At 37.2% G+C, this 15,134-nt stretch overlaps 1 protein-coding gene across 2 annotated transcripts in view; it reads right to left on the bottom strand.

The window, feature by feature from the left end:
- The window catches only part of EAF2 (ELL associated factor 2), a 52,433-nt gene that overhangs the window by 21,654 nt on the left and 15,645 nt on the right, over positions 1-15,134 (bottom strand). For both annotated transcript variants that reach the window (XM_069555181.1, XM_069555172.1), the window contains exons 3-4: positions 10,609-10,745; positions 8,429-8,574 (exon numbers count right to left, since the gene is read on the bottom strand). In XM_069555181.1, coding sequence (XP_069411282.1) covers positions 8,429-8,574; positions 10,609-10,745 — 283 coding nt within the window. The remainder of the gene's footprint in view (positions 1-8,428; positions 8,575-10,608; positions 10,746-15,134) is intronic.

Genomic DNA, 15,134 nt, shown 5'->3' with positions numbered 1-15,134 from the left:
TTATGTTGGGGGAAAAAGAGGTTTCAATTAAATGAACTAAGATGTATTTAAGAAGCTAGAGAAAGAAGAGCAAAATTAAACTTAAACAAGCAGAAGGAAAAAAAATTAAGAGCAAAAAAACAAGAAAGAACCAAAAGAGTGAAAAAATGAAATGAAATTGATTGCTTTAGATAAATAATGTTGATAAAACTCAGCTGGGTTTATCAAGAAAAAAAGATACTAAACATGAATTAGAGAAGGAAATGGCAACCTCCTCCAGTATTCTTGGCTGAAAAGTCTCATGGACAGTTGGTGACTAAACCACCACCACCAAACATGAATTACTAATATAAGGAGTCAACGAAGTGACAGCACTACGGATCTTACAGCATTAAAAGAATAGGAAGGAATATTGCAAACTACTTCACGCCCATAAACACAGTAAATTAGATGAAATGGATCAATTCCTTGAAAGGCACAAACTACTAAGGTTCACTCAAGAAGAAACAGCCTGAATAGCCCTAAAAATTAGGTTGTAGTTATAATCTTCCCCACACCCTGCACACAAATCTCCAGTGACAGAAGACTTTACCAGTGAATTATACCGGTTATTTAAGGGAGAAATAATACGAGCTTGATGCAAATTCTTCTGTACAATTAAGAAGGAAGGAATACTTTCCAATTCATTCCATACAGCCACAATTACTGATACAGAAATTCAACAGAGACATTACAAAACCAAACCAAACCAAACACCTAATATCCTTTATGAACCTGGTCACAAAACTTTTAAGCAAAATTTTAGTAAATCAAATTTAATAATATATACCAGTGGTTTTCAACCAGCTACGATTTTCTCTCCTAGGAAGAAATCTAGCAATGTTTAAAAACATTTTTGGTTGTCACAATGGGGGGCAAGTGGTGATACCAGCATCTACTGGGTAGAAGCTAGAGAGGCTGCTAAGTACTTTACAATATACAAGTCAGCCCCTGACCAAGAACCATCCATTTCCAAATGCCAATATTGCTGAGGTTGAGAAGTGCTAGTATTAAAAGGACAATATATAATGACTAAGTTGGATTTTCCAAGGAATACAAACTTTTAAAAATCAATCCATATAGTTCACTATGTTAAAAACTGAAAAATAAAAGCCATCTCAAAACAGCAGAATTGTCAACAGTAGTTCTTGACCAAAAAAAGGAAAAAAACTTTCAGCATCATAGAAATAGAAGTTAACCTGATGAAAGATGTCTAGAAAGAACTTACTGCTGAAATCATACATTAATTGTAAAGAACTGAAATCATATGTAACTCTAAAGGACTGAATATTTTCTAGCATCAGAAACAAGAGGTTTTCCACTTTGACCACCTCTAGTCAATGCTGAATTGAAGGTCCTCCTTGGTACAATAAGTTATGAAAAAGAAACAAGAACCAACAGATTGGAAAGGGAGAGGTAAAATTGTCATTATTCACAATAACATGACTGTAAATGTAGAAAATCTTAAGGTACCTTCAAAAAAGGCTCAAGAATGAGTTTAGCAAGGTTAAATATAACAAGGACCATATACAAAAATCAGTTTCATTCCAATCCCAAAGAAAGGCATGCCAAAGAATGTTTAAACTAACACAGAATTGCCCTCATTTCACATGCTAGCAAAGTAATGCTCAAAATTCTCCAAGCTAGGCTTCAACAGTACATGAACCAAGAACTTCCAGATATTCAAGCTGGATTTAGAAGAGGCAGAGGAACCAGAGACCAACCTTCCAACATTTGTTGGATCATAGAAAAAGTAACAGAATTCCAGAAAAATGTCTACTTTTGTTTCACTGACTACACTAAAGCCTTTGAATGTGTGGATCACGACAAACTGAGGAAGATTCTTCAAGAGGTGAGAATACCAGGCCACTTTACCTGCCACCTAAGAAACCTGTTTGCAGGTCAAGAAGCAACAGTTAGAACTGGAAATAGAACAACAGACTGGTTCCAAATTGGGAAAGCAGTATGTCAAGGCTGTATATTGTCACCCTGCTTATTTAACTTATATGCAGAGTACATCATGCAAAATGCCGGGCTGGATGAAGAAGCAGCTGGCATCAAGACTGCAAGGAGAAATATAAATAACCTCAAATACGCAGATGACACCACCCTCATGGCAGAAAGCAAAGAGGCACTAAAGAGCCTCTTGATGAAAGTGAAACAGAAGAGTGAAAAAGCTGGCTTAAAACTCAACATTAAAAAAACTAAGATCATGGCATCTGGTCCCATCACTTCACAGCAAATAGAGGGGAAAACAATGGAAATAGTGGGAGAGACTTTATTTTGGGGGCTCCAAAATCACTGCAGATGGTGACTGCAGCCATGAAATTAAAAGACAGTTGCTCCTTGGAAGAAAAGCTATGAAAAACCTAGACAGCATATTAAAAAGCAGAGACATCACTTTGCCAACAAAGGTCCATCTAGTCAAAGGTATGATTTTTCCAGGAGTCATGAATGGATGTGAGTGTTGGACCATAAAGAAGGCTGAGTGTTGAAGAATTGATGCTTTTGAACCATGGAGTTGGAGAAGACTCTTGAAAGTCTCTTGAACTGCAAGGAGATCCAACTAGTCCATCCTAAAGGAAATCAATCCTGAATATTCACTGGAAAGACTGGTGCTAAAGCTGAAACTGCAATACTTCGGCCACCTAATCTGAAGAGCCAACTCATTAGAAAAGACCCTGATGCTGGGAAAGATTGAAAGCAGGAGAAGGGGATGACAGAGGATGAGATGGTTGGATGGCATTGCCAACTCAATGGACGTGAGTTTGTGCAAGCTCCAGGAGATGGTAAAAGACAGGGAAGCCTGGAGTGCCGTAGTCCATGGGGTCACAGTCAGACACAACTGAGTGACTGCACAACAACAACATAGATAATTTTGACAAAATATTTGAAGGACCTATATGCTGAAAACCATAAAACATTTGTAAGAGAAATTAAATATATAAATAAATGGAGAGAGACACTGTGAGGAAAAAAAAAACTGTCCATATACACATGGGTCTATTTCTGAACTTTTATTCTAACACACAGATCTATTTGTTTATATTTATGCCAACACCATATTGTCTTGTTCAGTTCAGTTCAGTTCAGTCACTCAGTCGTGTCTGACTCTTTGCGACCCCATGAATCACAGCACGCCAGGCCTCCCTGTCCATTACCAACTCCCGGAGTTCACTCAGACTCATGTCCATCGAGTCAGGGATGTCATCCAGCCATCTCATTCTGTCGTCCCCTTCTCCTCTTGCCCCCAATCCCTCCCAGCATCAGAGTCTTTTCCAATGAGTCAACTCTTCGCACGAGGTGGCCAAAGTATTGGAGTTTCAGCATCATTCCTTCCAAAGAACACCCAGGGCTGATCTTTAGAATGGACTGGTTGGATCTCCTTGCAGTCCAAGGGACTCTCAAGAATCTTCTCCAACACCACAGTTCAAAAGCATCAATTCTTCGGTGCTCAGCTTTCTTCACAGTCCAACTCTCACATCCATACATGACCACTGGAAAAACCACAGCCTCGACTAGACGGACCTTTGCTGGCAAAGTAATGTGTCTGCTTTTCAATATGCTATCTAGGTTGGTCATAACTTTTCTTCCAAGGAGTAAGTGTCTTTTAATTTCATGGCTGCAGTCACCATCTGCAGTGATTTTGAAGCCTAGAAAAATAAAGTCTGATACTGTTTCCACTGTTTCCCCATCTATTTGCCATGAAGTGATGGGACCGGATGCCATGATCTTCGTTTTCTGAAAGTTGAGTGTTAAGTCAACTTTTTCACTCTCCACTTTCACTTTCATCAAAAGGCTTTTGAGTTCCTCTTCACTTTCTACCATAAGGGTGGTGTCATCTGCATTGTTTTGTTAGCTTTATAATAATTTTGAAATCAGAAAGTTTTAGTCTTACATGTTTGTTCTTCTCTTACAAAGTTGTTTTGGGTATTCTAGGACTCTTCCATTTTGCACAAGAATTTTAGAATTAGCTTCTCAATTTCTTACAAAGCTTGTTAAAATTTGTATTGGGATTGCACTGAGTTGTTTGCCATTTCCTTCTCCAGGGAATCTTCCCCATCCAGGGATCAAACCCACGTCTCTACATTGACAGGTGGACTCTTTACCACTGAGCCACTAGGCTCAATAATATATCTATATATTATATGTATACATCATGCATATTATCTAAATATATATTATATATACATGTACATACATTATATATTATGTAGATAACAATATGTATATATCTATATGTATATTATACATCTATATATAGATATGTATATATATAATGGAATATTACTTATCTATTAAAAAAAGAATGAAATAATGCCATATGCAGCGATATGGATGGACCTAGTGAATTAAGTTAGAAAGAAAAAGACAAATACCATATTATATCATTACACATGGAATATAAAATATGATACAAATGAGCTTACCTATAAAACAGATACAGACTCAAAGAGAACAGACTTGTTGCCAAGGTAGAGTGTGGGAGAGGGATAGATTGGGAGTTTGGGACTACCAAATGCAAACTATTATATATCATCTATATATGTGTAACTGAATTGCTTTGCTGTACACCAGAAACTAACACAACACTGTAAATCAACTATATTTCAATCAAATAAATTTTTAAAAGAAACCCAATGAGATACCACTACACATCTTATTAAAATGAATTCAAGCATTGATATAGATTAGAAAAATGTAAAATCATAGAACCACTTTGGAAAACAATTTGGTAGTTGCTTAAAGAGTTAAATATACACCTACCGTATGATCCAGCTATTTCACTTGTTGTTGTTGCTGTTGTTCAGTCGCCCAGTCGTGTCTGACTCTTTGCAACCCCATGAACTGCAACACGCCAGGTCTCACTGTTCCTCACCATCTCCTGAAGTTTGCCCAAGTTCATGTCCATTGCATTGGTGATGCTTACCAGCCACGTCATCCTATGAAGCCCTCTTCTCCTTCCCCTCAATTTTTCCCAGTATCAGGGACTTCTCCAATGAGTCAGCTGTTCCTATCAGATGACCAAAATACTGGAGTTTCAGCTTCAGCATCAGTCCTTCCAATGAGTATTCAGGTCTGATTTCCCTCAAGATTGACTGCTTTGATATCCTTGCAATCCAAGGAGCTCTTAGGAGTCTTCTCTAGCACCATAGTTTGAAGGCATCAATTCTTTGGCCTTCTTTACGGTCCAAATCTCACAACTGTACATGACCACCAGGAAGATTATAGCCTTGACTATACAGACTTTTGTTGGCAGAGTACTGTCTCTGCTTTTCAACATACTGTCTAGGTTTGTCATAGCCTTCCAGCCAAGAAGAAACTGTCCTCTGATTTAATGGCTGCAGTCACCATCCGCAGTGATTTTAGAGCCCAACAAGAGGAAATCTGTTGTGATGCGTCCACCTTTTCCACTTCTATTTGCCATGAAGTAATGGGGTCAGATGCCATGATCTTTTTTTTAATATTTAGTTTTAAGCTGGCTCTGTCACTCTCCTTCTTCACCCTCATCAAGAGGCTCTTTAGTTCCTCTTTGCTTTCTGCCATTAGAGTGGTATCATCTGCATATCTGAAGTTGTTGATGTTTCTCCCACCTATCTTGATTCCAGCTTGTAACTCATCCAGCCCAGATGTTGTGCTCAGTGTATAGGTTAAACAAACAGGTGACAGCAGACAGCCCTGTTGTACTCCCTTCTCAATCTTTAACCAATCAGTTGCTCCATATGAAGTTGCTCAATCATGTCCGACTATTTGTGACCCCATGGACTGTAGCCTACCAGGCTCCTCTGTCCATGGGATTTCCCAGGCAATAGTACTGGAGCGGATTGCCATTTCCTTCTCCAGGGGATCTTCCCAACCCAGGAACTGAACCTGGGTCTCCCACATTGTAGACAGATGCTTTACCGTCTGAGCCACCAAGGAAGCCCAGTTGTTTCATACAGGGTTCTAACTGTTGCTTCTTGACCCACATACAGGTTTCTTAGGAGACAGGTAAGATTGTCTGGTATTTCCCATCTCTTTAAGAGCTTTCCATAGTTTATAATGATCCACACAGTCAAAGGCTTTAGCGTAGTCCATGAAACAGAGATAGATGTTTTTCTGGAATCCCCTTGCTTTCTCTATGACCCAGCAAATGTTGGCAATTTGATCTCTGGTTCCTCTGCCATTTCTAAACCCAACTTGGACATCTGGAAGTTCTCGGTTCATGTAATTCTGAAGCATAGCATGCAAAACTTTAAGCATGACTTTACTAGCATGGGAGATGAGTGCAACTATCCACTGGTTAGCACATTCTTTAGTACTACCCTTCTTGGGAATTGGAATGAGGACTGACCTTTTCCAGTCCTGTGGCCACTGTGTGGTCTTCCAGATTTACTGACATATTGGATGCAACACCCTGATGGCATCATCCTTTAGGGTTTTAAATAGCTCTACTGGAATTCCATCACACCCACGAGCTTTATTAACAGTAATGCTTCATAAGGTTCACTTGACTTTGCACTCTAGAATGTCTGGCTCTGGGTGATTGACCACACCGTCATAGTAATCCAGTTCTTTAAGATATCTTTTGTACAGTTCCTCATGTATTCTTTCCATCTCTTCTTGATCTCTTCAGTGTCTACTAGCCTTCTACCATTTCTGTCCTTATTGTGCCCATAAAGCCTTCTTGTCTCTCCGTGCAATTCTTTGGAACTCTGTGTTTAGTTGGATGTACCTTTTCCTTTCTCCCTTGCCTTTTGTTTCTCTTCTTTCTTCAGCTATTTGTAAAGATATCCTCAGATAACCACTTTGCCTTCTTGCTTTTCTTTTTCTTTAGAATGGTTTTGTTTGCTGCCTCCTGTACAATATTACAGACCTCTGTCCATAGTTCTTCAGGCATAGTTAACTAGATTGAATCCCTTGAATCTATTCATTACTTCCAGTGCATATTTCACTTCTACATATTTAGTCAAGATAAAACATTTGTCTTTTCAAAGATTAATATGTGATGTTCATAAGAGTTTTATTTGTAAAAACCAAAAACTGGAAACAACTCAAATGTCCATCTTCAAGTTGAGCAGATAAGCAATTGTTGTCTGTCCATAAAGAAGATCCTTTTACTCAGCAGTAAAAAAGGATTGAACTATTTATACATGCTTCAATAATGGATGATTATCAAAATAATTATGCTTAGTGCAAAAATCTAGACATAAAAAAAGAGGACATACTATATGATTCCACTGATATAAATGTCTAAAATAAACAAACTAATGATAGTGACATAAAGCAGATCAGTACTTACCTAGGAATGGATGGGGTGGGGAGGACTGGCAGAGTGGTATTACAAATGACCAGGCAGAAACTTTTTAGAGTGATAAATAAGTTCATTATCGTGGTTGTGGTTGTAACTTCAGGATGTACAAATATCAAAACCTAATAGACTGTAGTTTAAATACCTGAAGATTTTGTATCAGACATACCTCAATAGAGCTGTTAAAACATGTACAAACACATGCACAAGTGATACTACATGGCTTCTGAGCCTGTGTAATTAAAAAGATAAAGATTTCACCTCCACGCTGTCCTTTCTCCTTTCACTCTCTGTCTCTCGACACTTATTCTTAGAACCTAGCCACTAGGTTGTGAGGAAACCTAGGCCACCTGGAAAGGCTACGTGTACTCTAACCATTATGGCAACAAGAGTTCTGAGATTATATTTTCTTACTGTTTGTAAAGTGAACACTAATATATTAGGGATCTAATACTATACTGGGCTTAGAAGGGGGCAAGAGGAAACAGAACATGATATATAAGTTATGAAGGCTAAGTGTAGAAGCAAATAAACTTCGGTGATCAGGATCTTGCTCCTACCACATTTAATTACAATAACACAGACACCCAAACTGCAGCTAGAAAAGAAATAGATATATAAGTTTCCTTACTTTCAAAGGGACTGTGCTTTCCTAGAAACACCTTCCTGCTGAGAAGTGAGCAGCACTTCAGAAGAACTTGCCTGCTGCTTTGGCTTCCTACATCTCCTCACTTCACTATTGGTTTGGCGACATCTTAGACATCTATAGTCTGGCTATACATAAAAAAACTTCAACAGGAAGATGCTGTGAAGACCTGAATTTGAATCATCATAACTGTCAAAGAGGAGAAAACTCCAATTACACGTATTTAAACTTGTTCCTCTGAATAATAAATAATAAATACTTGTTCCTCTGAATAATAAAAATGTAAATTCTGTTATATATAGGCTCATGTACATAAAATTACTAAACTATGTTCTTCCCCTAGAAAAACCCATAATTAAAAACATGCTTTTAGAATTTTATGGTTAGTTTGCTTGTCAATTAAAATGAAAGATTTCACTTAACATTTATTAATAATTTCTTGTAAAGGGACATTACATACACATAGACTTTACCTCTTTCAATATCATCCATTGGAGATGCTGGGGACATCTTGTCTTCGGATGGAGAATGTTTTATAAGATTGGGAGTCCTAGCTGAATTTCGCATTTGTTGCTGCTGCTGTTCTATTCGATACTGAATTTTACTGCTTCCTTCAAACCTGCCATTAAGAATAGCAAAAGGTCAAAACCAGTATGATGATTGCAATATAACAACAATTTCAACTTACAAAGCTGCTAAAACTGACAGCTTGTTCTTTATTCTAGAGCTCTTTAAAATGACATTCAAAGATTAAAGCATTAATTAATTCATTATATAACAAATGTTTATTGAGCCCTGCTATATACATGGCATACACACAGGCTCATTGAAGGATACAAATGTGAACAAAAAACAAAACCACTGCTCTAAGTTGAAGAGATAAGACATACACAAATGACTGAAATAAAATGAAATTATACATAAGTATACAAGAGATACAATATATTCCCTAAATTCTGAAACTTTCATCCTGTTAAAATTAAATCACTCCCACATTTTTCATTTAAAACATTAAGCTGCTAAGTCGCTTCAGTCATGCCTGACTCTGTGCGACCCCATAGACAGCAGCCCACCAGGCTGCTCCGTCCCTGGGATTCTCCAGGCAAGAACACTGGAGTGGGTTGCCATTTCCTTCTCCAATGCAGGAAAGTGAAAAGTGAAAGTGAAGCTGCCCAGTCATGTCTGACCCTCAGTGACCCCATGGACTGCAGCCTTCTAGGCTCCTCCATCCATGGGATTTTCCAGGCAAGAGTATTGGAGTGCAGTGCCATTGCCTTCTCCTAAAACATTAAGACATTTTACTAAAGAAGATTCGTATACTCTCCTTTCAATACTTTTAAGAAAAGAGTATGTATAAATAACACAGTTATGCTTGACTTTGCTGCTCCCATTTCCAGTCACCAAATCCTGCTAGTTCTTCCTTCACAAAGTATTTGGAACTTCGCTTTAATCTTCATTCCTACTCTCAAGAATCATGGTTTATGCATTTTTCTGTTTCCCACATGGTTTCATTTAAATTGATTTGCTTGGGATATTTACATTTCAAAACAAGAATGTAAGCATGTCTATCCCTGGTTAAAAAAACTTTAATGCAGTATATAACCACCGCCAATAAGACACTGTACTAATTTCATGGTTAATATCGAAAGCATTAGCTCACCTAACTCTAGCTTCTTCCAGCCTCATTCCCCATTTCTAATATTGGTATACAAGCAAAGAAACAAATTTCTGCTCTATTCAAGCAAGTCTTATTCATAGGTTCCAAATAAGTCAGATAAATTCCTACCTTGTTTATGTCCACATGTTCTCTCTGATAATTAAATCAGTATCTTCTAAACTTTTCTATCAATAAAAATCATCTGAGAGGAGAGGATAATTTAAAAAAAAAAAGCTTCCTAGGCTCCTTCCCTGATCAGTTGAGTTTGGGAACTCATATGTTTAACAAAACACACAAAGGTAATTCTTATCACCAAATATGTTTGGGTAAAACAGTTCTAAATCTTATCTTCCTTTTAAGGTACATCAATAAGAGCTCCCTTAATGCTCTGGTGAACCATAACTTCTCCCTTCTTTTAATTCCTAGAACAAGTTTTGTCTATACTATTAATATTTTTATGGCTTTTAGAGCACAGCCCTTTATGCTACATGTTAATTATTCTACTGCCTATCCCCCTTCCCCAAAATCTGAGATGGCTATACTCTCTTACTGACTTTTTTAGTGCAATTATATGTTAACCCAATTAAAATGTAGAAGTTTTGAGGTACTATTTGTATTGGAAATTCTCCCTTTTCTTGCTTCACGTTTTCTAGGTGCTTGATAAAATTTTACCAACAATAATGATATTATTTGGAGAGTGCATAATGACTCCTTTCAGTCCAGTTCTACAAACATATCTACAACAGAATAAAGATATAACTACATATAAGAAAACATTTAGAAACAAAAGAAGCTTTTATATATCATAGGGAGAGATGGTAAAAGCTTCTGGCTAAAGGATCTTCATCAAATTTAAACTTGCAAAAAAATCAAAACATCTTGCACCACATAGAAAAATCCTTATATAATAATGTGACTTAATCCAATAACTTTTTTCATTGACATTTTCTTAGCAATTTATGTGTTGATAAAATATTTATTTCATTAACCACATACCTTGTTTTTTTTACAGTGATGTTGCTGCTGAGTTTTTCTAGACGACATTCCCCAGTATCATGGTTAATAATCAAAATGCATTCTTTTAAGTAAGGTTTCTTTGAACCTTTGAAAACAGTTACTGGTGCAGTTGAACCCTGTTTAAAAAGTTTATTGTTATTAAAAATTTTCATGAAAATTCAGTTGAAAGAGACTGAGATCGTCACTTCTCTGGTACCTAAGCTAGTAAAGAATCCGCCTGCAATGCAGAAGACCTAGGTTTGATCCCTAGGTTGGGAAGATCCCCTGGAAAAGGGAACAGCCCCACTTCAGTATTCTGGCCTGGAGAATTCCATGGACTCTATAGTCATGGGGTTGCAGAGCCAGACACGACTGAGCAACTTTCACTTGAGATCTTCTGTGTTTCTCAATCTATTTTGTACTTCAAGTCACCTAAGTTAACTACCTAAATTTACTACTCTGGCTTTAAGGACTATAGTAAAAAAACACAGATGAAGAGAGATTGAGATCTCAAAATTGCTGTCATTAGGAAAGAGACTAGAGGAAGTAGTTGCGTTAAGCCAGTAAAGATTTGTTTCATAAATCTTTGTAGATTTGGTCTACAACAGGCAATTGGTATTCAATTCTAATACAGCTAATATACTTTACAATAAGGGGACAAAAGTTCTGAATTATATTTCCTACCCCTCCTCTTCTTCCTTCTTTAATTTGTCAAATCTTAAATCTTATTAAAGGGGTGCTCCCCTATGCAGATTAAATAAAATGAATGTATCAAGAAACATGTTACATTAAACCAACTGATTAAAAGTGGGCCAAGCAGACATTATATGCTTCATGATGTAATATAAAAGAAAGTACAAGGCACCATCTACAAAGCATTCTTGCCTGAAAACAAATAAACAAACAAACAAAACCTTACAAAGAATCTAACTCTCATCAAGCCTTTAAAAATAACTACCAGCTTATAGGAAACATGAGGAGAGAGAAACAAGTTACATAATACCAGACAGAAGTTATTTGGGTATATCCTCTAGGACAATTAATCTGGTTTCTCCAGCAAACTGATGTCATAATAGAGGTCAGGGAATTTTACAGAATAAAAGAGACATAAGAAACATAATATCAGAATGCAATATAGGAATATAAAATAGGTAAACAATAAGGACCTACTCTATAGCAAAGGGAAATATGCTCAATATCTTATAATAACTTATAATGGAAAATAATCTGAAAATATAGATAGATATGTATAATGGAATCACTTTGATATATACTTGAACTAACACAACCTTATAAATTAATGATACCTCAATAAAAAATAAATGAATACATAAATATGCTATATAAGGATTTTACATGGATTCCTAGGGAGAAAAGTTGAAAAAAGACATTTTTGAAAACATCATGAAAACATAAATATGGACCAGGTCTTATAATTAATTTTATGGTAAGTGATGGTTAGCATGGTCCTTAAGTGAAAGTAAAAATATCCTTATCAGTTAAGGATGTATACATAAGCATTTGTGAATATCTAGGATTGCTTTTAAAATATGACAGGAAAAAGAAGTGGTAGGAGACTATATTAAAAACAGCAAAATGGTGATAATTCTTGAAACTCAATAAGTACATAGGAGTTCATTATACTATTCTATTTTCCATAATAAAAGGTTAAAGAACCCTGGCTCACTCCTAATAACCCACATTTACCGACATGCTCCTCTTCTATCCTTTGTTCCCACTTTCCTCAACCCTGAAGGAATTTTATGTTTCTCATTCTCTTATTTTATCCCACATATATGTATCCCTAAACAATATATTCTTATAATTGCTTGGTTTTGAACTTTATAGAAGTACATTTAATTTTTACAGCACTAATTATAATAATTTTGTCAAACACGATAGTAATATTAGATCAAGTTAGAACAAGGTGATTTCTAAAACTCTGCAGCCCCACGGACTGTAGCCCACCAGGCTCCTCTGTCTATGGAATTTTCCAGGCAAGAATACTGGAGCAGGTTGCCATTTTCTACTCCAGGGGATCTTCTCCACCCAGGGATTGAACTCCTGCATTGTAGGTGGATTCTTTACCACCAGAGCCACCTGGAAAGCCCCCATAAAAGACTAAAGTGAAGTGCTGCTCAGTCCTGTCAGACTCTTTGGGACCCCATGGACTGTAGCCTGCCAGGCCCCTCTGTCAATGGGATTCTTCAGGGAAGAATACTGGTGTGGGTAGCCATTCCCTTCTCCAGGGGATCTTTCTGACCTAGGAATCAAACCCAGGTCTCCTGCATGAAGGCAGACTCTTTACCATCTGAGCCACCAGAAAGGTTAAAAAGGCATATCATATTTTAAAAGTTAACAATTATTAGAGATTGTACACATGATCACAAGGAGGAGTATGAGATAAATTTTGTAATTGAGGTTGCCAAACAGAAGGGCTAGATTAGAGACATCTGAAAGGTTGGGAGAGAACATGATGAAGCCAAAAGAAAGAGAAATTTTTCCAAGACAAAATGATCTATAGGAAGTTAAGCATCCACAGCATAGAAGAGGACATATCTGGAGTGGCCTATAAGAAAGAGTGAGATGGGGATCACTCAGGAGAAGCCCTGGTAAGGTACAGAGCCAGAAGCATGATCTTAATAAATATACTTGCTTGGCTGGTAAATATATTTTTCAGATGTCTTCACTGAAAATAAGTGAGTAAGATACCCCCAAATAGCAACCCAAGGGCTCCATGTTACATTTAAGAGATTCACGTAATATATCCTCCTTAAAAATACTTGTATTCTTACTTAGAAAACATTTTAAAATATAATACTTTATTGTTGCTCTGAGTTTCTGAAGAAGGAATACTGATTAGATTTTTTTATTGCTCCAATTATTTACAGTAACAAGATCTGAACAGATACTCAATGAATGCTCATATGAATAATATGAACATTTTTTATTATAAATAAAAGTTAAACAGGTTGTTCACAATCCCTATGCCTGCCTTCTATACTCTGAACAATTTTTAAAAAAATATTTATTTATTTATTTGGCTGTGTTGGGCCTTAGTTGTGGCATGCAGGTTCAGTTACCCAGTAACATCTGGGATCCTAGATCCCCAGCCAGGGATCAAACCCATGTCCCCTACATTGCAAGGTAGATTCTCAACCATCAGATCACTAGGAAGACTACAAACAAGTTTTTTAATTAAACTTTTTTACTCACTAAACTGAGCACCACTCTTATTTTAAACTTCAATTTCTGAACTTACTTCAGGTCCCAAGAAAGGGGTATTAAACAATTAAGGTACCAGGAAACTCCTAAGCATATGAACTCTCTTTGCTTCTGAATCACTGCTGAACACATCCTACCACCTCATGTTTCCTGCTATAACCCGACTTCAGAATGCAATTATCAGCTCACCTAGATTACTGCTATCCTCCTTCCTTCTTTCCTTCTAGTTTTGTTTTCCATCTGCTGACAGGCAAATCTGAGCATGTTGGATTGTGAATAACAGGAAAGGAAAGGAATCAGTAACGGAGTGGAAGAGCACAATAGTACTCCCAAAGTAACATGAGGGAAAACAAAGAAAAAAAGAAAAAAGATGAGCTGCTTCATAAAACTATTAACAAAAAGAGAAAACAAATTAAAAGTTGGCTTAAAGCTCAACATTCAGAAAACTAAGATCATGGCACCTGGTCCCATCACTTCATGGGAAATAGATGGGGAAACAGTGGAAACAGTGGCTGACTTTATTTTTTTGGCTCCAAAATCACTGTAGATGGTGATTGCAGCCATGAAATTAAAAGACATTTACTCCTTGGAAGGAAAGTTATGACCAACCTAGATAGCATATTCAAAAGCAGAGACATTACTTTGCCAACAAAGGTCCATCTACTCAAGGCTATGGTTTTTCCAGTAGTCATGTATGGATGTGAGAGTTGGACTGTGAAGAAAGCTGAGAGCCGAAGAATTGATGCTTTTGAACTGTGTTGGAGAAGACTCTTGAGAGTCTTGGACTGCAAGGAGATCCAACCAGTCCATTCTGAAGGAGATCAGCCCTGGGATTTCTTTGGAAGGAATGATGCTAAAGCTGAAGCTCCAGTACTTTGGCCACCTCATGCGAAGAGTTGACTCATTGGAAAAGACTGATGCTGGGAGGGATTGGGGGCAGGAGGAGAGGGGATGACAGAGGATGAGATGGCTGGATGGCATCACAGACTCGATCGACGTGAGTTTGAGTGAACTCCGGGAGTTGGTGATGGACAGGGAGGCCTGGCATGCTGCGATTCATGGGGTTGTAAAGAGTCCGACATGACTAAGCGACTGAACTGAATTGAACTGAATATATATACATATCCATATGTCTGATGGCTACATGCCTTTGACTCTGTTGGTCAAAGTCCCTTTCAAGATGAATATAGTCTGATTCTTTGCTTTAAGTTTACATAGCTCACTTGGGAAAGCAGCCCACCACATTCTTGGGACTTTAGCTTATTTTAGGACTAGAGCCCTATTTTAATGTCCTATTACAA

Source organism: Ovis canadensis, chromosome 1 (assembly GCF_042477335.2).
Source record: "Ovis canadensis isolate MfBH-ARS-UI-01 breed Bighorn chromosome 1, ARS-UI_OviCan_v2, whole genome shotgun sequence".
Classification (NCBI taxonomy): domain Eukaryota; kingdom Metazoa; phylum Chordata; class Mammalia; order Artiodactyla; family Bovidae; genus Ovis; species Ovis canadensis.
Note: the sequence above shows the minus strand (reverse complement) of the source record. Positions and strands in the feature narration are given on the sequence as shown.